At 30.8% G+C, this 25,522-nt stretch overlaps 2 protein-coding genes across 3 annotated transcripts in view; one reads left to right on the forward strand and one right to left on the reverse strand.

Moving 5' to 3' along the window:
• Positions 1 to 25,522, reverse strand: part of LOC140443556 (sodium/hydrogen exchanger 9B2-like) — a 205,401-nt gene that overhangs the window by 74,803 nt on the left and 105,076 nt on the right. The window lies entirely within an intron of this gene.
• Positions 826 to 6,237, forward strand: LOC140442722 (uncharacterized). Its single transcript, XM_072533706.1, has 5 exons — positions 826 to 1,000; positions 3,039 to 3,187; positions 3,310 to 3,483; positions 3,587 to 3,679; positions 5,521 to 6,237. Exons 1-5 carry the CDS (start codon positions 949 to 951, stop codon positions 6,235 to 6,237), a joined length of 1,185 nt encoding a protein of 394 aa, XP_072389807.1. The 5' UTR covers positions 826 to 948.

Genomic DNA, 25,522 nt, shown 5'->3' on the forward strand with positions numbered 1-25,522 from the left:
CACATATAAAATATAACATTTAAAATATTGGACAATCTACATTTTAAAATATAGTTGGAAAGTTAAAATTTTGATAGTGACATCTTTTCATGGTGTGTTTTGGACTGATCCATAGAGAACAGAAAAAAAAACAAAAATAGTGTGATTAAAGAGTAATTAGGAGTTCTTGCTATTTTATTAATGAAAGTAGTATAATAAACCTGTCTTGATAGTATGCAACATGTTTTGTATGCAGGTGTATTAAGGTGTGTATATGTAAAAGTAAATCTTTATTTTATTATTTTTATGTTTTGTCAGTAAATAACAATAAATGTTGCATCTATGTCTGACTTTTTATTCAGTATTCCAGTATTTCTTGTATATATATATATATATATATATATATATATATATATATATATATATATATATATATATATATATATTCATGTATATATTATTATTGCTTCCATATTATATACTGTTGCATTGAATGTTGCGTCCTTCGAGCTATTACGTCCGAATATTGGGCGCAATAAAACCATCCTGAATTTATGGACTTCCCGCTACTTCTACTTAAAAATGGCCCCTTAGTTAAATGCAGATTTCTATATTTTGTCATAGCCCAAAATGTCATAGCGCTCTCTAGTTAGATTTCTGAGATATTAAACTTCTTCTAAAAATCGGGAGACGCAATAATATTCTAAAACTGTAACCAAATGAATAATGTTAGTTCATCGAATTGACGGAAGTGGCGCGGTTATAATATACATATTTATCGTATACTTCGTTTCGTCTAGTACTTTATTGCGTCAAAATAGGACATATGGCAACGTTGCTGTTAGTATCTATTTTTAGAACAGAATCTTTCGACTTCGGTTTATTTCTCGTTGATGTTGATCCGTTGATGTGATGTTAATTTTAATATCAGCTTGTTCGTAGCGCTTATTGCGTCGTATATTTATTACCATGTCTAGAAGCAAGAAGATTCTTAAAATGTGTTATGTTAACCCTCAAATAGGTAAGTGAATTTCTTTGTCAATATTTTTATTAGAAGGAAAATATTTTTAATTATTTTTTCTTTTTGATTTCGAGATTATTTATTAAACTGTGCACTAAAAGAGGAAAATATATTAAAAATGTTTTTTGTTAATATTTTTTAATCATCCGTTAAAGAAGTTGAATAAACAACTTTGTTTAGTAAATCCTTAACGAAAGCAGTTACTGTTTTTATTTATTGAATAAATTGAGATAAACTTACCAACACAGCACCAAAATGACCACTTATAAGTTTCAATTATTGTAATACTTAATATACAGTGTGTACAAAAATACAGGTCATAAATTAAATCACATATTCTGGGACCAAAAATAGTTCGATTGAACCTAACTTACCTTGGTACAAATCTGCACATAAAAAAAATAAAAAAAATTATAGCCCTTTGAAGGTACAAAATGAGAATCGATTCTTTCCAATATATCGAAAACTATTGGAGATTTTTTATTGAAAATGGATATGTGGCACTCTTATGGAAGGAACATCTTAAAACAAAATAACAGTGTTTGTGCACCCCACACAAATTTTATGGGGGTTTTATTCTCTTAAACCTCTTAAATATTTATGTACGTTCCAATGGAATTATTATTGTGGTAGCATTAGTTAAACAAAATGTTTTTAAAACTTTTTTGCCTCTTAGTATTTTTTCGATAAGCCAGTTTTTATCGAAATATTTTGAGCATCTTTAAAATCCACCACGTATTTGTAAATGGTTACTTAAGTAAGATTGTATAGTGTGTCAAAGCCAAATTGAATAAATTCATTATTTCGTAAACCGGCGACTTTTAGTTAAAATCCCGAAACAGGTCGATTTTTATTTTTAAATTATGATTTTTGGCATGTGTATCATACTAGCGACCTCATCCATCTAGGCCTGATGACATAATCGATGATTTTTTAAATGAAAATAGGGTCGTGTGCTAGCTCATTTGAAAGGCTATTCAGTTCTCTATTCAGTCATATAAACATTAACATAATTATTTATTTAGGGTGTCCAAAATTTTGTTTTAATTAAATTAATCTACACAAAAAGAAGAATGTATGAAATTTACGTGATTCAAAATACATTTTATTGAGGTCAGAAAACATAAAAAATGATTATTTAAGAAATAAGCATTGCTTTCCGCTTAAATTCAATTTTCAATTTGCCACCCGCCTGCCTCTTTGGCAAAATATCTCGATTAAAACTGGCTTATCGAAAAAGTACTAAGAGGCAAAAAAGTTTTAAAAACATTTTGTTTAACTAATGGTACCACAATAATAATTGAATTGGAACGTAGACAAATATTTGGGGGGTTTAAGGGAATAACACCCCCATAAAATGTTTATGGAGTGCACAAATTTCATGTGTTATTTTTTTAAAGATGTTCCTGCCATAAGAATGCCACATCCCATGTCCATTTTCGATAAAAAATCTCTAATAGTTTTCGATATATTGGAAAAAATCGATTTTCATTTTGTAAATTAAAAGGGGTGTAACTTTTTTTTGTGTGCACATTTGTACTAAGATAAGTTAGGTTCAGTCGAACTATTTTTGGTCTCAGAATATGTGATTTAATTTATGATCTGTATTTTTGGTTACACCCTGTATAATTTCAAAGGAATAGTGTATTACCATACTACAATAAAATCTCCGCATTTGTCAGGAAACTATCTCAAATCAGTAAATTGTAGGCAAGAGTCATTTACAACAAAAATTTGTTTATCTATATTGGAAACGGACAGAGTAACTGCTTATATTTACTGTGTCCATTCCTGTACTTAGTTAAATAAGCTACTCGCTCTGGATAATCTAAAGCATATGAGTATGATTTGATCGTCCCCCAAATTTAAAACACAGTAAAGAAAATTTGAGTATCTGGCTTGAAAAACAAACTACATATTGATATCTGATAAACTAAAGGTGATGTGTCACTCAACATTACACAGATAATCTATATTTTTTTGAAACAATAAAAATGCTTTTTCTAGCACATGTAAAATATTTTGTGATAAGTTTCAGATATGGAGGAACCTACTTCTTGTAATATTACAGAAAAACAAAACTGTTCCTTAAATCACGAGCTATCACCATCGCCTCAAGCTTCTTTCTGTAGCAAATCAACTTGGAGCGAATCGTTGATGAAGAACTCTTCAAACAATGAAGGAGAGGTAAGATTTCAGACTTTAAAAAAGTCTACCTCCTAAACAGTTATAGAGAGTGATACTTATAAAAGAAATTTTTTTGATATAATGATTCAAACACTTGTAACAAAATATTCTTATTTTTATAGATAATGAATAAACTTCGAGAAAAAAACGAAACCTCTGATAAAAAAATAGTTATACAAGAAATTGTCATAATTGAAGCACCGTGTAGGCCATTAACTGCTGATTGTTCAGACTACAAGGGAATACAAGAAAACGAAAGGGATGAAGAAAACAGACACGGTGAAAATCAGAAAGAGGTAAATAAAAATAATCAGACGTCAGAATATTGTAATGTCAAATTCCTCTTTTTATCTATCAAACCGATAATGAATTACACTGTATTGATGCTGTAATTTTCAGGTAGAAAATGATGACTTTTTATCTTTGACACCAGAGGATCCTTTTCATGCTACTGATAATGACGGTTCACTATATGACCCTTCAAGTGATATGGTAAGTATTACATTTTTTGGCTGTTTCCTAATACATTTTTAATTTTATTTTTTTCCTCCTTGTTATTGCATTATTGTGCATTGTAAATTTTAACCAGTACTTACGTTTTGATGCACATAATTAATATGGATTATTTTACAAAACATAACGTACCAAAATCATATTGGTGACTTGATGAATTTTCTAAACCCATTCACGTTCTCTGTTATACCTGTAGTTCTTTAATTTAACAATATTAGTTCAAAGTGTTTAAACTCTGGTTTGCAGCAATAATTATTTTATAATGTAATGGTAACGGAACACAATCTTTTGTTGGCAAATCAATTCATTATCACTATTAGTACAGTGATACCTGTGTTAACGGCCACCTGTACTAGCCGGCCAATTTCAAAGTTCCACAAACCAAAATTTGTGGACTATAAAACATGGTATTAGCAACCACCTTTTTTATATCGGCCAATAGTTCTGTCATTTTTAGTGACCGTTATTGACAGGTTTTACTGTATTACCATTATCCAGATTTAGCCATGCAGCTCTCACTCCATCTAAGGGAAAAATTGACTCACCCCAGATACCTACGGTATCAATAGGATTGATCTCTGATGAGACTCTTTCCGTGTTATCGAGCCCTACTTAGGTGACTTGGGGTATGCTGGAGTATCTCTCAAAAATTTTCGTACTTATCTGCCCGTCGTGGGTAATAAAGGTGTTCATTTAAACCCAGCCATTATATGTTTTCGGAGAAGTTCTTCGGAATGATTCCAGCAGTAGATATAATAATATGTATCGTCTGGGTACTTTGCATTCTCCATTATCTTCGTATTTGAATTTACAGATCTCTGTACTTGGCGATATTTTCAGTAAATTTATTACGTAGATTATTGCTGTTATCCCCACATCACCATAGTGTTGTTTGCCTTGTTAATTTATTTACTAGTACGAGATTTGTTCTATTATGTGTACCATCTGTGATTACTGTGCGGTCCCAGTGTAGCTTGTAGTCAGTTGTCATTCTCAAGCATACTCTCATGGACTTATCTCCGTTTGGAGAAATCCTAGCTGATAGCTATCTCTTGATTAGAGATATACCCGGGATAAATTTCCCGGGAATGTAGTTTTCGATAGAACATCTTCTCAGGATTCTCTAAAAGTACATTGTCACATTTTAGGTTGTTACTAACTTTGTACCTCCCTAGTCGTCCTGAACAAAGTACAGTTTTTGTTTTAATGTATCCAGACACTGTTGGGCTGTGTTATATTCTGGATCATATCTGGAGTGTCTTGCAGTACTTAGCGTTATTTCATCAGCTCGCCTAATAACTTTTCTACTTGTTACTCCTCGTATATATTCTGTGATTTGACCAATATCGCTACGCTGTAATTCAATCTTCCCAAGCAGTATTTTTGCCAGGGTGTAATTCTGTTACCTGTCCTTCCGTTATTAGTACCCCGTCGTGTTCTGATCATAATGCCCATTACATTAGAAATTACTGTTTTTGCACAGTATATAAACATATGAAAATATTTTATCAGTCTTTACAATTTGTAACAGCACACCTCATTATTAATATTAATTTATTCTTCATAATATTAATACTATTACGAACTGTATGTACCTATGTAGCTATGAACGAACCTATGTAGCTTTAATTTGTTTTGATAACAATCTATGGCTTGGTGTGTGCTCTTTTTCTTAGCGATATAGAATATCTTTATGCCCCATTTACTTTGTAAAGTACAAAGATATTTATTCAGTAGATAACTCATACTGAACAAAATTATTTGACGGATTGCTTGAATAAAGCTCGTATATAATTTAATTCTATATTTTTTTATTATAGGAGTATGGTTCAGATAACAGCAGTGCTACAAACTTAAGTCAAAAAAATCTCAGGATTCTCACAGAACCTTGTACGAACAACCAGTTAACCCATGAAGTGAAAGATATTTCAGCACTCGATGCAACGTTAACTGAGGTACAAGAAGATCTACACTTTTCCAATAAACAAAAGTGTAGAAACACTGGTAATCTCAAACTTCCTTATAAAAGAAAACCAGATTATTGTTACTACTGTGAAACGGAAGTTCTTAATTTTGGTCGCCATATTATAAGGAACCATTCTATGGAACTCGATGTGGCTGAAATTATCTCCAAACCAATCAGATCACGAGAAAGAAGAAGTCTGTTTGATAAACTCAGAAGAAAAGGTAATTTTTTAGCGGATGGGGGAAACTGTTTCAAGGCTGTTAGACAGACTTATGTACCAGATCGGGTTCTCATTCCTTGTGACAATTGTTTAGGATTTTTCTCTTCCAAACTATTATACCGACATAGAAAAAATTGTGGAAATAGAAGCAATCAAGAGAGGTCACAATTTGCTGGCCAATCAAAAATGTTTCCCAATATTAAAATTGATCATCGACTAAAAGAAGAAGTGTTTCCTAGGATGAGAGCGGACAAGATTTCAATGGAAGCTAAGAACGACTTTCTAATTCGTGCATTTGGAACCCGCTATTTGAAGACGCACAGAGAAAAGCATTTTATAGCAGTTACATAACGCAAAATGAGGGAACTGTCAAAAATACTTATAGAAATGAGAAACATAGACCCATCTATATCCACTATGTTTTCAGCACTGCGACCAAAGTATTTTGATGCCTTTGTTGAAGCCACAAAACGAATAGCCTGTTATGATCCTGAAAAAGACATTTACTTGTCTCCAACTTTTGCCATGAATATAGTGAGATCACTCAAACAATGTTGCGATATTGCAATCACTTTTGCCTATAAGAAACAAACTGCATACTTATCTGTTTCAACTGCAACAATTGAGGCAGAACTTAAAACCTTAATTCATCTATTTGAAACAAACTGGAGTTTTGAGGTCTCATCCCAAGCAGCTAATAATTTAAATCTTAACAAATGGAATAAGGTCACAATAGTTCCACTAGCAAATGATCTAAAATTGCTAAGATCCCATTTAGTTAAACTTGCTGACGATGCAACGAAAATTCTGCAGAATTATTTAAATGACGCTACAGTTGAAAATGCACCTCAAAAGACTGACTCCGAAAATATACTAAAATTAGAAGATATTAAAGCGTTTAACAATCTCATTGAATCCGTATACTGTAGAGTAATTTTGCTAAACAGAAAACGTTCTGGAGAATTACAGAGAATGTACTTTCACACTTATGTTAACTCTATCGGAAATGAAAAATATGAAGAGTTTCAAAAAGCAGTTTCACCTTCTGAAAAAATATTATTAAGTTCAATGAAGAGAGTAGTCATTAGAGGTAAAAGGGGCAGGGGTGTTCCAGTTTTATTCAACCCCGAGGTACAAAATCATATCGATATTTTGCTTGCGGTTAGAAATGCATTTGTACCAAGGGATAATCCTTACCTATTTGCTCCTGCTAAATCTTCTTCACATTTAATCGGTTACAAAATATTAGGAAAGCACGCAAAATTATCCGGTGCGAAAAATGCTACTTCTATAACATCCACTCGTTTGCGTAAGCATCTGGCAACTTTGTCACAATTATTAAATTTATCTGATGGAGAGATTGAGCAATTAGCTACTTTCATGGGACATACGCCCGGTGTGCATAGAAATTCCTACAGACTGCCAGATGATATTTACCAAACTACTAAAATAGCGAAACTGTTGATGGTAATGGAAAATGGAACAGCCAACAATTATAAAGGGAAATCTTTAGACGAAGTGGAAATTGATATGGACAAAAATCTGTTCGAAGATAACTTTTCTGAAAGCGATGATGATGATGACGATGAGTTAAAGTGTTTGCTGCAAGATGATAATGAACCATCAACTAGTCAAATAGAGAATACCGTTTCTCCAACGAAAGAAAATGAAACATTTAAAAATAGGACTGCGCGGAAACTAGTGCCATGGACTGAAAGACAAAAGTCTGTCACTGTAAACTTTTTCAAGAATCATATCAAATCTAGACGGCCTCCAAAAAAAAGGGAGTGTGAAGAACTAAAGAATGAATTTCCTGAGCTATTAAACAATAAAAACTGGTTAAAGATTAAAGTGTTTATACAAAATAGATATTGCAAACATACAAATTAACGTATGTTTTTTATTAAATTTTGGGTTTTAAGTCATTTTAAGAATGATTGTATATTTAAAAGAATAAAAGTTTTGTATTTTAAATAATTTTTGATTTTATCTTAACCAATAAAAACTAGAAAATATTTTATTATCGTTTTATTAATGCTCCTATCAAATAAATCCCAATTTATTCACTAGGACCCAATTTAAATGCATTGAGTAACCAAAGTTAAAAAGTCCATATAAAGCATCTACAACAGATTCCACTTGTAGGAATCTAAATTTAACTCATGACTCATGAATGAACAGGTGTTTAAACATTTTGTGGAAAGTAAGTGTGGCAACACTGTAATGACGCAATAATATATAATATACGCTAAATTGGAGCTAATAAAGTAAGATACCTAAAGGAGTTGGCAATATTTGCAAATTGAATGAAAATTTGAATAAAAAAAAAATATTTTATAAAAACCAAAATTAGCAGCCCTTATTAATAAACAGTTTATAACAAATATTCACTATCGAATCAAACGTAACTCATCAACATCAAGGAGACGCAAGAAAGTGCAAGTACGAAAAGACGCGACATTGTTGGAAAGATGTATATATATATATATATATATATATATATATATATATATATATATATATATATATATATATATATATCTAAGATATTTAGATAATATATATATATATATATATATATATATATATATATATATATATATATATATATATCTAAGATATTTAGATAATATTTGATTATTGGAATTACTATTTTAATGGGAATAATAATATTGAAGTTTAAAACAAGTTTATTGACGTTTTAATTTCGATTTCGGAAATCGTTCTCAAAATACAAACATTAATAAATTAAACAAATTTTGTTTTTTTTTGTTACTTGGTAAAAAATTCTTCTAATAATTGAATTTTATCTGACTCATTTATATTGTCAATTCAAACATATATTATACATTTTAAAATATATATATATATATTCATATATATATATATATATATATATATATATATATATATATATATATATATATGTATATATATATATGATATATATATATATATATATATTTATAATATATTATATATAAATATACATATATATACATATATATATATAAATGATATTGCCAATAGTACTGAGTAGCGTTTCTGAGACGACTTTATTGTAAGATAGTTCATTTGATTACAATAAATCAACTTTAACTTGAGAATATCCGTCAGAAAAAAATCATAGCATGTGATTCGCCTTTAAAAAGTTATATTGCTGATTTTATATGTATGTTATATAAAAAACATAAATTATGTATCCTCTATATGTTACTGACATATTAATGGAGGTAGTTTCCTTTTATTAACTTCCTCCTTTAATATGGGTAACTACACCTAACTGCATTTTGCCAAGGAATTTGCGACACAATTGGTCTCATTTAGCATAATTAGAGCCGCTTCTTTAATTTTTTTTATCATTTGTTTCTTTTAGAACTATATTTTAATCATTCCATTGAACCCTATGTTCATTTTCCCATGCGTGTTTACATATTTAAGATCTATCAAATTCTCTATTTTTATTATAAGATTGATGTTCACTTATTCTAACATTTAATGGCCTTGATGTTTCACCTAAATAAAACTGATCGCATTCACAAGGTATTTTATAAATACAATTCTTTTTTTTTTGTTTTCTTGTTCATTGTTAGGTTTAGTTTTAGATAAAATAGATCTCAAGGTGTTTATTGTTTTATATGTTGTTAAAATGTTTCATATTTTTTAAGTTTTTCTGATAATCCTTTTATGTATGGTATTGTTATTTTCCTCGTATTATTTCTTGCGTATGCTTTATTATCTCGTTCTAAATTGTTCTGTACTATTCGGTCGCTTGTTGAAAATTACTTATTTATAAACAATAAAGGATAATCATTTTTTAATTTTTATAAAACAGATGTTAACAACTTGTTCTTCACTAAGACCGAATTTTCATTAGAACAAGTAATTTTGACTCCATTGTATAAGGATTTAATGATTTTCTTTTTAATAATAATATTGTGATTTGATTCGTAATTTAAATATCTGTTGGTGTGTGTTGGTTTTCTATTCACCATCTCATATCCAGTATCGTTCTTATAGAATAAATCATCCAGGAAAGGTAGTGTTTTAATATATTTCTTTTAATTATTACAATTATTTTATTGTTTAAATAATTTCTGTCCAAAAATTTCGCGCGACACCCTTCAGATTTTTTTGAAGTTGAAACTCTTGATTATTGCTTACAATTTTTGTTCTTGTTAATTTTTTATGAATAATGAAACACTTTGTGACCAAGTGAGTTTTTAACAAGTACTAAAAATTTCTGAAAAATGACAATTTCGTAGTGCGACAAATAATTGAAATCTATAAGGATATCTATTGACTGTAAAAGTTCAACAAAACCTTTTCTATCTTATATAAAAATATATAGTTTTGAGGAAAAAGTAAACTATATAGCAAGAATGTTTGTGGTAAAAGAAATAACAGAGTAAACAAGTCTTTATTTAAATCAATACAAAGGACATAACACGATAGAAATTTAACTTTTTAAACTTAGAGCCAAAGTTTATTGGTTGTGAAGAAAAAAATTAGATGAAACATTCTTAGAAAACAAAACACAGAATTTCTTATTTACTTATTAAAATTTGTCTTGTTTTCCATCAGCTGTTATCACAAATGATCACATTTCATAAATAAACATTTAAAAAGTTGTTAATAATGAAAATAAATTTTGATTTCTGGCGTGTACGCGCCAGGTTTTACTTTTTATAGACATAAAAATTAACATATTATTTTGTGTATATATTGTTGACACATAAAAACGCTTTAAATTGTTTCATTGCCAATTTGCACATCAATGGTCTAATCAGACTTAAGTTTTAAATCAATATATCTTTGCGTGTACACGCCATTTTTACTAGTTAAGTTTAATTAATAATGCGCTATATACTCCAGTTTTGAAGTGTAACAAGGATTTGCTTGAAAATTCGGATTTAGGTTCCACTTACTTTTGGACTTGGACCCAGGGTTGTTTTTACTTGGGACGTGAAAGCAACCCCTTCTTGTGGGTGAAAAAACATGCGTTCAAAATAAATCCGGTAATATATATATTTACTAATTTTAAACTACTTTTATTCTAAAAAGTTTTTTCAAAAAGTCTTAATCTTAATCTGTTGAAAAGATGAAAAGTTTCTCGGATGAAGAATTAGCAATAATTTCTATATGTTAGGACGAGAAAAAAGAGGAAGTGGAAGCAAACCTTAAGCAAACCAAACAAGAAGACGGAAATGGATCCATGACGGATGCAAAAAAAGGGATACCGAAGGAGAATACTTGACACTTTATAAAGAACTGCTTCATGATGATGTAAAATTTCATCAATAATTTAGGATGTCGAAAAATTGCTTTAAAGTACATGTCCATTTATTTTGCATGCGAGAAATCATATAAGACATTATATTTTCTCACACATTCTATTAATTATTAAATAAAAAAAAAATGCCGGTGGAATATTTCTATAAGAGAATACTTTTTATGACAGATTGTTTGATTCGGCGCCGGAACTGTGACGAATCGTAACTGATGTGTTTTAAATGAACTTAAAAACCATGTTTTCAGACGGTTTTTCACAAATAAATCAAATAGTAAGTATTTGTCGAAAAAAGTATTTTTTAGCAAAAATGGAGCTTGTTAAAAAACGGTATACCTATAAAGTCTGTAGACCAAGTAGAAGCTGGGTTGTAGCTCATGAAAAGTAGGTTCTTATTTGTCAAATTTCAAATCGAATATTCCAACGTGAAATAACCAAAGAATAAAGGACTTTTCGGGGAAAACTCATCAAGGAACTAAAATGGCAATACGAAACACTGTACAATATGTCTGTACCTATAAAGTAAGTATAAATTGATATGAAGTTAAATGTATCGATAGCAATTAAAGTAAATTGTATACTCACGCTTAATCAAGCCATTAAGAGCGATTCTGGGAATATTTATATTCCACTATGCATCAACAATTTACCCATATAAATTACCATCTTTCTTGTACTCATTGCGTCGAGTAAGGACGATAAATATACGAAAATGGTTAGTGGCATAGTGGAATATAAATATTCCCAGCATTGCTCTTAATGGCTTGATTAAGCGTGAGTATACAATTTACTTTAATTGCTATCGATACATTTAACTTCATATTTCATCACTAGATGTCTCTAGTAGCATACTCTGGTAATTATTTTTTCTATAATTGCTAGAGTAGTCGGTGCGTTTTGGTTTAGTTTGAGTTTTCTTACAAGCTCTCTCTGATGACCGGAAGACCCAGAAACACGTGTCAGGGAGTGGTAAGAAACTCAAATTAAATCGAAACGCAACCATTTTCGTATATTTATCGTCCTTACTCGACGCAATGGGTACAAGAAAGATGGTAATTTATATGGGTAAATTGTTGATGCATAGTGGAATATAAATATTCCCAGCATCGCTCTTAATGGCTTGATTAAGCGTGAGTATACAATTTACTTTAACTGCTATCGATACATTTAACTTCATATTTCATCACTAGATGTCTCTAGTAGCATACTCTGGTAATTATTTTTTCTATAATTGCTAGAGTAGTAGGTGCGTTTTGGTTTAGTTTGAGTTTTCTTACAAGCTCTCTCTGATGACGGGAAGACCCAGAAACACGTGTCAGGGAGTGGTAAGAAACTCAAATTAAATCGAAACGCAACCATTTTCGTATATTTATCATCCTTACTCGACGCAATGAGTACAAGAAAGATGGTAATTTATATGGGTAAATTGTTGATGCATAGTGGAATATAAATATTCCCAACATCGCTCTTAATGGCTTGATTAAGCGTGAGTATACAATTTACTTTAATTGGTATCGATACATTTAACTTCATATTTCATCACTAGATGTCTCTAGTAGCATACTCTGGTAATTATTTTTTCTATAATTGCTAGAGTAGTCGGTGCGTTTTGGTTTAGTTTGAGTTTTCTTACAAGCTCTCTCTGATGACGGGAAGACCCAGAAACACGTGTCAGGGAGTGGTAAGAAACTCAAATTAAATCGAAACGCAACCATTTTCGTATATTTATCGTCCTTACTCGACGCAATGAGTACAAGAAAGATGGTAATTTATATGGGTAAATTGTTGATGCATAGTGGAATATAAATATTCCCAGCATCGCTCTTAATGGCTTGATTAAGCGTGAGTATACAATTTACTTTAATTGGTATCGATACATTTAACTTCATATTTCATCACTAGATGTCTCTAGTAACATACTTTGGTAATTATTTTTTCTATAATTGCTAGAGTAGTCGGTGCGTTTTGGTTTAGTTTGAGTTTTCTTACAAGCTCTCTCTGATGACGGGAAGACCCAGAAACACGTGTCAGTGAGTGGTAAGAAACTCAAATTAAATCGAAACGCAACCATTTTCGTATGTGTATAAATTGATATTGTACAAAATAAAAACGATCTGGTTTATACCCCAGCCAATAGATGTTTCACATCAAAATTAACACTTCTAAAATAAAGTTTCACTATTATTACTAGTTTATACTATTATTACTAGTTTACTAGTATTAGTACTAAAGGAAAAAGAAGTTGTTACTATGGGAAAAACATCCTTGAGCATTGTACTGAGAGATATAGGATTTAAATATAAAAAGGATGACAACCGTCATTATTCTCGACAAGACAATATTATAATCGACAAGATCATTATTCGAACGAACAAATATTGCTGCTTTAAACGCAAAATTCTTTTGTAAGTACTTTGAAAACCTGGAAAGTGTGCATCCAAGAAAACTTGTTTTTTTGGATGAAACATGGATTTATTCAAAAGGAAATAAAACAACTTCCTGTCAAGACACTAGTAGCAAAAGTGTACGTAATCCAGAAGGTTTTGATGGTAAACGTTTCATAATTCTTCACGCTGGTTCTTCTAAAGGATTTGTTTCTGAAGCAAGTTTATTGTTTTGTTCTAAATCTAAACATATTGATTACCATGGAGAAATTAACAACGACATTTTTGCTAAGTGGATAAGGACACAAGTAATTCCCAATTTAGAAGAACCATCGTTGATTGTAATGGATAATGCTCCATATCATAGTGTTCTTTTAGAAAAGCAGCCTACCACTGCTTCAAAGAAAGATGAAATTGTTACCTGGCTGACAACAAATAACATCCAATTTGACCTAAAATTTACAAAACCTGAATTATTACAAGTTGCAAAAATGAATAAAAAAGAAAATGTGTATGTTATTGAAGAGTTACTAGAGAGCATGGTCATGAAGTATTGAGACTACCATTGTGTTATCATTGCGAATTAAACGCTATTGAATTAATTTGGGCAAATTGCAATATACAATAAGCATATTGGTAGGGACGGCTATTTTACTAGTGCTGTTAGAGAAACAGTAGTTAATATGTGGAAAGAGGCGCTTAGTCAATGTAATGGAGAAATATGGGAAAATGTGTAAGACATAATCATGAAATTATTCAAAAATGGTGTATCTGAGAGCAAAATATAGTTGATATTGATATTCAACCCATCATAATAAATCCTGGAGATAGCTTGGATTCTGAAAGTGAAGAAAATATATAATTTTGATATTTTGTTTTTTTTTCAATTTATTTTATTAATTTAGTCATTTAGTCATATTTGTGGAAATAGGTTGTAACAAAGTAATTGATCCATTCTTTAGGCTAAAACAATGAAACCTTTTACACATAACCTTCCACACTTTATTTTGAAAACTACAGAGAAGTTCGATATATAAGTAAAAGTTTAATTATTTTTTTTTTTGTGTTAGTAACTTAGTTCGAAAAGCATGCACAAGAGTTTTTTATCTTTTAGGGCATTTTCTTACGCTTAAGCTTAAAAATTGAATGTCATATGTACATATACGATGTAAATGTTTAGTATTGTATTTTGAATGAAAACTTTTTTTTCGTTCAGTAACTGGCTTCGGCTGTTGGATGCTTTGCTGTATCAAGAAATAAATAAATATGAGAATTTAAGCTGTTTAATCTTGGGTCCATCTTTCTGCTCCTCCTCCACTACAGTATTTCAGATAGAGCATTTCTTCCAATAATCATAATAACGTTGAATATGCAGAAAACTCAAAATTACGTTCAAAACAATTCTATAATGAGTTTTTAACATTCAGTACAATAAATAAACAAAAACAATCACTATAAATACGTTTAACGGGATATTAAACATTTCCTAATTATTTCATGAATCTAGAAAAGACTTACGTTTGATTTAAACACTTTGATTTAATTCGTACAACTATGATGTGCAAAGATACAGCGAACGGAGTGTACACATAATGTGCTATTAAGGCACCCATCCTTACAAACTAATATTTAAGTTAAAATAAAATAAATTTACATTTTGATTAAAAAAGTTATGGTATTTATAGTTTTAAAGAAATCAATATTTACTGTCACTTAATAATTAAATATTTTCAAATTACTTGAATTTACAATTATATAATTTTTTCCAATAGGGGTAGTTTTCACCCATAAAAAAATAAAATGCTGCCAACGGCAAAAGTCCCAAAGTGAAGTGGAGGGTAACTTAAACCTTAATCCAAATTTTAATGCAATTCGGTGGTGATACAGAAAACTACAGGGTGTCACATTTTCACGTTCATTTACTGGACTAATAGTAAAGTTGACAATAAAAGAAGAATACTTGTTAGCGATAGTCTCTCGAGTTAATCCAAAACATATTCTATTTTTGTCAAAAATCACTAACAATCGTATCTGTATTTATTTCTCAATCAAATAAGTTGTAGATGATTTTTTTTTTAAACAATGGAGGTCTCATCACTGTAAACAATATACAAAGTCAAGTCCGTAGACTAATTACTTCAAGTAAAGGACTCTTAATATCCGATATATCTCGCACTATCCCGCAAAAAAAATACAGAAAAAAACGTATATCTTTAGGGCTTAAACTAACTTTATCAATGTCCTTTTTGCGAATATTAACCACCAATCTGAAATACAAACATGTACTTAGTTTCCGTCGACTATTTGTTTAACATTAGACAATGTATATTTCTATTGAAAACAAAATTGCCATATAGTTGCTCAGTAATTGTAAATAACTTAGATACAGCTGTCCCAATTACTATACTTTCCAATACATATAAATAAATCTACTACAGTATTTTCAGCAGTAACGACTGCTGTTACACCTTCAACAACGCTCTACAAATATATCAAATACCTCGACCTCACAATCAAGAACATATCTACAACCCACTTAACAACGCACAATACATCAACTACAGTTAACGCAATATCAGTAGTATCCAAAATAAATATATCCACATCAGTAACCCCATCAATACAGGTATAACTAAACACCCGTTGTAAAGTAAAAGTAAAGATTATCCAGCACCACAAGAATTTGGCATATCTAACGAGGAAAATACAGCAAAATCCTCCTCCAAAGAACTATATCTGAATAAATAACAACTCCCATTAAGATATCAGCTAGTGATAATGTATTTTCAAAGCCAACCTAGATAAAAACAAAGAATAAAAACAAAAACATCGTCAATGCCTTTAGAAACCCAAATGCAACCAATTAAAGAGTTATTAAATTACTTTAAAACCTTCAAGAAGCCAAAAATGATATTAGTGTTACAAATAAATATACCTGACACTGAATCACTTGTACAACTCTTATCTAAAATCCATCCATAAGTATCCGACCGCCCATTAAAATTGAAATGTACGAAGTTAAAAAACAAACTGACGAAACAACTAAGAAAACTCAAATACGAGGATGAAAAACCCGAAGCGGATACGTCAAGTGAGTTATCTCAGGAGAATATTTAAATAATAACAAAATAAACATTTAATTTATTACAATGGAATATAAACGTGATTTATACCCATTATGATATGGTAAAAATTTTATTCAATGATTTTCCACCTGAAAATGAAGAAACATAATAAAACAACTAACATCATTGAATACAAAAAACAGAGCGCATAATTTTAGACAGCTTTTACAGAGCGCTAGATATATAACAAAAACTGCACGAAAAACTAACTGGGGGAAATTTGTCTCAAATACAAACTGTTCAACACATTTATCGATAGTCTGGCGCAATATTCGTAAGATAATAGGAAAAAACAAATTTTTCAAAATACCGTTTATTACTTATAATACTAATGTAATAACAAAACGCAATGAAATAGCCAATTCTTTTGCCACATATTTCTAAGCAATCTCCAGCAATAGTAACCATTCCGAAAAGTATATACAACACAATATCGTCACACGAAAACAACAGCTCGATTGGGAAGATAAAGATCTTGACAGTCCTTTTAATATCCCTTTAACGTTGGATAAACTTAACTTTGCCCTTAATAATACTAAAAGCTCATCTTCTGTACCTGATAATATACCTTTAGTATTTTTGAAAAAATAACCAGACATCGCTAACTGTATTCTTCTAAAAATTAAAATTGAATATTGTTAAGTAATGTCTTTCCAACCTCCTAGAGTAATTCAATAATTGTGCCTGTTCTCAGACCTAACAGTGCATGAACTAAAAATTCTCTATACATACCCACCTCACTCACCAATATAATGTTCAAAGTCATGGAAAAATAGTTATCAATTGATTGCTGTGAATGTTAGAAGAAAATCACCTTCTGGTTAACGAGCTGAGTGAATTTCGACAAAACCAAACTACTAATAATACTCTTATTGATTTATAGTCTGAAATTTTGGAATGTTCTGTGAAAAAACAGGAAACTATAGCAGTGTTCATAGATATTACAAAAGCATTTGACACAGCATGGCATTACAATATTATCAGATCACTAAACGCACGGAATATTAGAGGTAATATTAATAATTTCATTTCAAATTTTCTTAAACAACGCAATTTTCAAGTAAGAGTCAATCACTGCACACCTTCAATGAGATATCAAGCAAATAGCACTACTCAAGGGTCTGTAATAAGTGCAACGCTCTTGTTAATTGCCACGAATAATACTATACCATCAAACTCCTGCTTGGTTCATGGCAGACTATATGCTGATGATCTGGTATTAATATCTTTAGGGAAAATCTTCTCAGTTTATCGTCACTTACAAACTGTACTTCACAAACTAGAAAACTTGTTGAAGAAAACAGGATTTCCGTTTTTACTCAGCAAATCAAAGTGTTTGATATTTTCAAAGAAACTTAATACGAATAAACCACAACTAAAATAATATAACGAAATCCTAAATTATGATGATGACATTAGGTTTGTAGTAATGATCTTTGATGCAAAACGTACATGGAAAAAATTACTACAAATTAAAAAACATGGCAAAATGGAATAAATCTGATGAAAACTCTTATTCAAACTACGACATAAAAAATACCCACAGGAGCATTCCGAACCAGCTCAATAGGAAGTTTGCGAGCAGAAACTTGAGAGCCGCCACTTAAATATGGAAGGATGCAATTAACTCTTACATTTGCATTTGCTGCTAATTCTAATCCAAACAATCACAGACGCTTCTAAAACATCAACTAGAGTTGGGGAGCTATCTTTACTCCAAATATTATACTTAGGCATGAGCTACCTAATATGTGTACATACTGGCAAGCTATATGCCATCTATCAAGAGTTCATATTGTTCTGAAGCTATTTTCTTGTGGCATTTTAAATTAATTACTATTTAACTGGGAATAAGCCACAATTAAAGGTTAAAATACGTTTATTGACGTTTCAATTTTCACTTCGGAAATCGTTCTCAAAATACAAACAATGTTTGTATTTTGAGAACGATTTCCGAAGTGAAAATTGAAACGTCAATAAACGTATTTTAACCTTTAATTGTGGCTTATTCCCAGTTAAATAGTAATTAATCAAGAGTTCAGTCATATTAACTCCAATAATATATCCAGTGCCCTTATAATTATTAATTACCTTAGTTCTGTCAATACCATTAATTAACTTTATACAAACTTATCCCATAATTGCTCTTATAATTAAAAAATAACTATTTTTAGCTGCCATACAGAAAAGCAACCATACTGTACAATTTTTATAGGTTCCTTCACACATTGGTCTTCAAGGAAATGAAGAAGTGGATCGCATTGCCCAACAAGATACGGTAAAACAGCGAGCAAGGTGAAAAATGTAGTACTAAATAACGTAAAATCATTTGTTAAAGTGAAGGTCGAAAATTTGTGACAAAACCAGTGGAACAGGTCAACTTCAATACTTCGTGAAGTGAAAATATAATATGTAAAACCGTGGAAAAATCAAATCCCCAACAGAGCTCATCAAAGGGTTGTTATTCGACTGTTACTGAACTTCCCGCTCTCGATACAAAATAATAAGTTTTAAACAAGAAGAAGTAGTCCACTTCATTATTGCCAAATTGAAAATCAATATAAAATCGCGAAGATGTTCGACACCTTCACTCAGAAGCGAACACACTAAACACAGCCAAAAAAATTCCTTGCAAACACATGCGTTTGCTAACGTTTGTTGGGGCGTACACATTTACCGAAGGCGCTTTGTCGCAAGACACTTTTTCTCTTAGCTACTTACCACAATTATTTCCCTCCTTTGAATATAATATATATATATATATATATATATATATATATATATATATATATATATATATATATATATACATATATATATTTGGACATTAGCTAATGGGTGATAGCTGACATCAAAATAAAGCGTTTGAGCTCAAATTGCTTAGGAAAAATGTTGCTAGTTTTCGTTCTACAGGGAGATTCATTAATATTTTTTTATATTATTTTTATGGATATATTGAAAACTATTCAACCGATTTAAGTGAAATTTGGTATCTTGCTATTATTTAGTATGCTTAATAAGAAAATAATATTAGTTTTACCATTGACACTAGGTGGCGCCACCTACTGTAACATTGGTTCATTAATGGGGCCATAATTTTTTTGTCCGCCCTGTATAAACATTCTAGGAAAAAAAACCTGAAATAACATTCAATTCTACACAAAAAAGGTATTCTTGTTTCAAATCAAAAAAGTACACCGTTTTCGAAATAAACGTAGGTATTTTGTTTTTCGCAAAACAAGCAGGTACCTAGGTATGCTGTGAACTTAATGGCAAAGTCAAGGCGTAAGTACGAATTTGTTTACTATTCGTTGTCAAAGTGCAGTACGAGTCTATTATTAAAAAAGAATATGTGTGTACTTTGTACGCAGGTAAGAAGTTATACTTCTATTATATGACTTCAACGAAATTAATATATTTTAAACAGTTTATTTGTGTTTTATTTAAATATTAAACTAATTTTAATACTTACAAGTTTCCTAAAAATTTTCTTAAATAATACCGAAAATAAAAAAAAGTAAGCAAGGCAATAACATGACATGTTATGTTCCTAAGCGGTCACCCATCCAAAGGATGACCCCGGTAGACACTGCTTGACTCCCGTTTTCGAGTGACAACTGGTGTAGCCAGTGTGCTATGGCCGTAAAATTTATACTAAAGTGAATTATTTTGGCAGATTATACTAGGTACAAATAATATTAAGATTGCCTTTTAATCTTCTTATCATCATATTTTAATATCTATAATCCTATATCCGACGAAGACAAATTCAAAGACACAAAAATTATAAAATATATTTTTTTCACACTTTATTTGCACTGATATATACGTAAATTCAAAGATTTAGCAACTAGCAATTTTTATAAAAATTTACTCTCAACATTTTTCCCAATTGCACCTAAAGAAGTATAACTTCAAAAACATGAACTAACATTCAATTCTACACAAAAAAGTTACCTAGTCTTCTTTCACATAAAAAAAGTACACCGTTTTCGAAATATACGTATTTTGTTAATGATTCATGTCTCTATTTAATTTTTTGCAAAACAAGTATGCTTTGAACTTAATGACAACGTCAAGACGTAACTACGAATTTATTTATTATTAGTTGTCAAAGGTAACTACGAATTTATTTATTATTAGTTGTCCAAGTGCAGTGCGAGTCATTATTTGTCAAAGTGCTATTAAGTTTTTTATAAACCACTTAAGATAAAGGAAAAATGCCACGTCATAGTGAATTTTCTAATGTAGAAATGCGCGATATGATCTGTTTGTATGCCCAGGAAAATTTTTGTTCTCGTAAAGCAGCTGAACTCTATTTCGAACTTTATTCCAATAGAAGGCAACCAAACCATAAAACTATTAGATCATTGTTCGACAGATTAGGCGAAACAGGGTCATTTCATCCCAAAAACAGGAATGCTGGAAGACCGAGAGTAATGGATGCGGATATGGAGGATGAAATTGTTGTGCGTGTTGCAGAAGATCCAGAAACCAGTACAAGGCTTGTTTCTGCGGCCACTGGTATAAGCAAATCTACGGTGTCAAGAATAATACGGACAGAAAACCTGTATCCGTATCGTTTTACTCCAGTACAGAATCTTTTACCACAGGATTTTCCAGCAAGGCTCCGATTTAGTCAGTTTATGATGGGGCGGCATTTAGACGATCCAATGTTTTATAATAAAATTTGATTTACCGATGAAGCCACATTTACTAGAAGGGGTGTGTTTAACTGGCGCAATAGCCATACCTACGCGACAAAAAATCCTCATGCATTTCAAGAACATCATTTTCAACACGAGTTTTCCATAAATATCTGGTGTGGCATATTTGGAGATTGTATTGTAGGACCATTCGAATTACCAATTAGGCTTGACGGAGTAACGTATCTAAATTTTTTGAAAAAGATTTACCAACTCTTTTAGAAGACATACCTCTAAATTTGAGACGGAACTCTTGGTACATTCATGATGGTGCACCACCACAATATAGCCTAGAAGTTAGAAATTATCTAGATAAAATTTATCCTCAAAGGTGGATTGGTAGAGGTAGAGTATACCCATGGCCAGCACGCAGTCCCGAACTAAATCCCCTAGACTTTCACTTGTGAGGCTACCTAAAGTCACTTGTTTATAAAAAAAAGAGTTAACGTAATTAGGGCCCAAAGAAACTCATTATTTAAAATAAGACAAAACTTACACAAAAGATTTAGGTTATGTAGTTTATCTAATGGTGCACATTTTGAACACTTATTGTAATTTTTTTTCGTTTCGTTTTGAATTATTCACTTTGTTAATTGTTTTATATTCACTTCATTGTTTAATTTAATTTCTGATTTTTTTAAAATTTGTTACTGAGTCAAAGGTTTAATAAAAATAATTGTTTCAATCATATGCATTTTGTTTGCAAAAATTATTTACTACTAATACATTTAATATTCACTTTTATTTAAGACCTTTTGAATAATGTTTGAATTTACATAAGTTTTTGTAAATTTTTTTTATTTTATGCACGTCTCTAAAAAATACGTTTATTTCGAAATTTCGAAAACAGTGTACTTTTTTGATTTGAAACAAGAATACCTTTTTTGTGTAGAATTGAATCTTATCTCATGTTTTTTTCCTAGAATGTTTATACAGGGCGGGAAAAAAATTATGGCTCCATTAATGAACCAATGTTATAGTAGCTGGCGCCACCTAGTGTCATCGGTAAAACTAATATCATTTTCATACTAAGCATACTAAATAATAGCAAGATACCAAATTTTACTTAAATCGGTTGAATAGTTTTCAATATATCCCTACAAATAATATAAAAAAATAATAATGAATCACCCTGTAAAACGAAAACTAGCAACAACATTTTGCCTAAGCAATTTGAGCTTAAACGCTTTATTTTGATGTCAGCTATCACCCATTAGCTCATTAGCTAATGCCCAATTAATTATGGGACACTCTGTATATATATATATATATATATATATATATATATATATATATATATACACTGAAAAAAGCGATAACCGCTTGTAATCAACGCTGATCAGTTAGACTACAAACACAACTATTTGGGTACTAGTGTTCGCCATTATTTTTAGTAGTCAGATAAGCTGTTGTTCATTGCATTTTATAAACACCATTACAACTAACCTCAATTAGTCACCCTGATGATGCAAATGAAGATTTGCGAAAGCTTGGTATACTAAAAAGAGTCCTTCTTTGTCCTGTCTTCCGGTGCATACCCAAATAGTTGTGTTTTGTAGTATATATATATATATATATATATATATATATATATATATATATATATATATGAAAGTAAAAGATTGCATTTCATTTCAATCGGAACTCCACCATTGCTCTACACGTGTTTCGAGTTATTCAACTCATCATCAGGAGCACTTGTGGAAGTTCAACTGAAATGAAATGCAGTCTAGTATTTGGTTATTATAACCAAAATAACAAGCCAGGTACGCTAGCAGCGACATCTATACGAAGTAACAAGAAGTCTAGAGACCTCTCTCTGATAGTAAATTAGGTGAACCGCAAATTCAAAGCCTCTTACTAGAGACTTTTAACGACGCTAGAAGTACATTTTTACTTCAACATGCATCTACGATTCACCTTTGAAAATTACTATCTTTTTCGCTCTTTACGTAGAGAAAGACGTTTAAATGAAAGTAAAAGATTGCATTTCATTTCAATCGGAACTCCACCATTGCTCTACACGTGTTTCGAGTTATTCAACTCATCATCAGGAGCACTTGTGGAAGTTCAACTGAAATGAAATGCAGTCTAGTATTTGGTTATTATAACCAAAATAACAAGCCAGGTACGCTAGCAGCGACATCTATACGAAGTAACAAGAAGTCTAGAGACCTCTCTCTGATAGTAAATTAGGTGAACCGCAAATTCAAAGCCTCTTACTAGAGACTTTTAACGACGCTAGAAGTACATTTTTACTTCAACATGCATCTACGATTCACCTTTGAAAATTACTATCTTTTTCGCTCTTTACGTAGAGAAAGACGTTTAAATGAAAGTAAAAGATTGCATTTCATTTCAATCGGAACTCCACCATTGCTCTACACGTGTTTCGAGTTATTCAACTCATCATCAGGAGCACTTGTGGAAGTTCAACTGAAATGAAATGCAGTCTAGTATTTGGTTATTATAACCAAAATAACAAGCCAGGTACGCTAGCAGCGACATCTATACGAAGTAACAAGAAGTCTAGAGACCTCTCTCTGATAGTAAATCTCTGAATGCAATCTTTTACTTTCATTTAAACGTCTTTCTCTACGTAAAGAGCGAAAAAGATAGTAATTTTCAAAGGTGAATCGTAGATGCATGTTGAAGTAAAAATGTACTTCTAGCGTCGTTAAAAGTCTCTAGTAAGAGGCTTTGAATTTGCGGTTCACCTAATTTACTATCAGAGAGAGGTCTCTAGACTTCTTGTTACTTCGTATAGATGTCGCTGCTAGCGTACCTGGCTTGTTATTTTGGTTATAATAACCAAATACTAGACTGCATTTCATTTCAGTTGAACTTCCACAAGTGCTCCTGATGATGAGTTGAATAACTCGAAACACGTGTAGAGCAATGGTGGAGTTCCGATTGAAATGAAATGCAATCTTTTACTTTCATTTAAACGTCTTTCTCTACGTAAAGAGCGAAAAAGATAGTAATTTTCAAAGGTGAATCGTAGATGCATGTTGAAGTAAAAATGTACTTCTAGCGTCGTTAAAAGTCTCTAGTAAGAGGCTTTGAATTTGCGGTTCACCTAATTTACTATCAGAGAGAGGTCTCTAGACTTCTTGTTACTTCGTATAGATGTCGCTGCTAGCGTACCTGGCTTGTTATTTTGGTTATAATAACCAAATACTAGACTGCATTTCATTTCAGTTGAACTTCCACAAGTGCTCCTGATGATGAGTTGAATAACTCGAAACACGTGTAGAGCAATGGTGGAGTTCCGATTGAAATGAAATGCAATCTTTTACTTTCATTTAAACGTCTTTCTCTACGTAAAGAGCGAAAAAGATAGTAATTTTCAAAGGTGAATCGTAGATGCATGTTGAAGTAAAAATGTACTTCTAGCGTCGTTAAAAGTCTCTAGTAAGAGGCTTTGAATTTGCGGTTCACCTAATTTACTATCAGAGAGAGGTCTCTAGACTTCTTGTTACTTCATATATATATATATATATATATATATATATATATATATATATATATATATATATATATATATATATATATATGTTAAGATTAATAGAAAAACCATTGTTTTGATGACGTTTCGGCAAGGTCGCACTTAAGGAGTTAATGAAATTCCTTGTGCAGAGTGCCCCGATCATAAATATACAGATCAAACAAATTGTAGAATCCAAAAGAGGATTTATGAACAATCCATTTCTGTTCGCCATTTCGATTCAATTTCAGGTCTAGCTCCACACCATATTCATACAGGTCACAAAATTGATTTTGAAATCTCCAGAACCATATTATTTATCCGTTTCTATTAACCAAAAATTGCCGAGAACCGATAGAAATTGAAAATAGGCCAAATTGTTTTAATAAAAGAGATGATAACATCCTGTTACTTTTTAGATGGACACCTCTCATAAAGAAAATATCGCTTGCTCGACCCTCCAAGCAAAATACCGCCGTTAGAAAAGTAAATATATATATATATATATATATATATATATATATATATATATATATATATATATATATATATATATATATATATATATATATATATATATATATATATATATATATATATATATATATATATAAATATATATATATATATATATATATATATAT

Source organism: Diabrotica undecimpunctata, chromosome 6, assembly GCF_040954645.1.
Source record: "Diabrotica undecimpunctata isolate CICGRU chromosome 6, icDiaUnde3, whole genome shotgun sequence".
Lineage (NCBI taxonomy): Eukaryota > Metazoa > Arthropoda > Insecta > Coleoptera > Chrysomelidae > Diabrotica > Diabrotica undecimpunctata.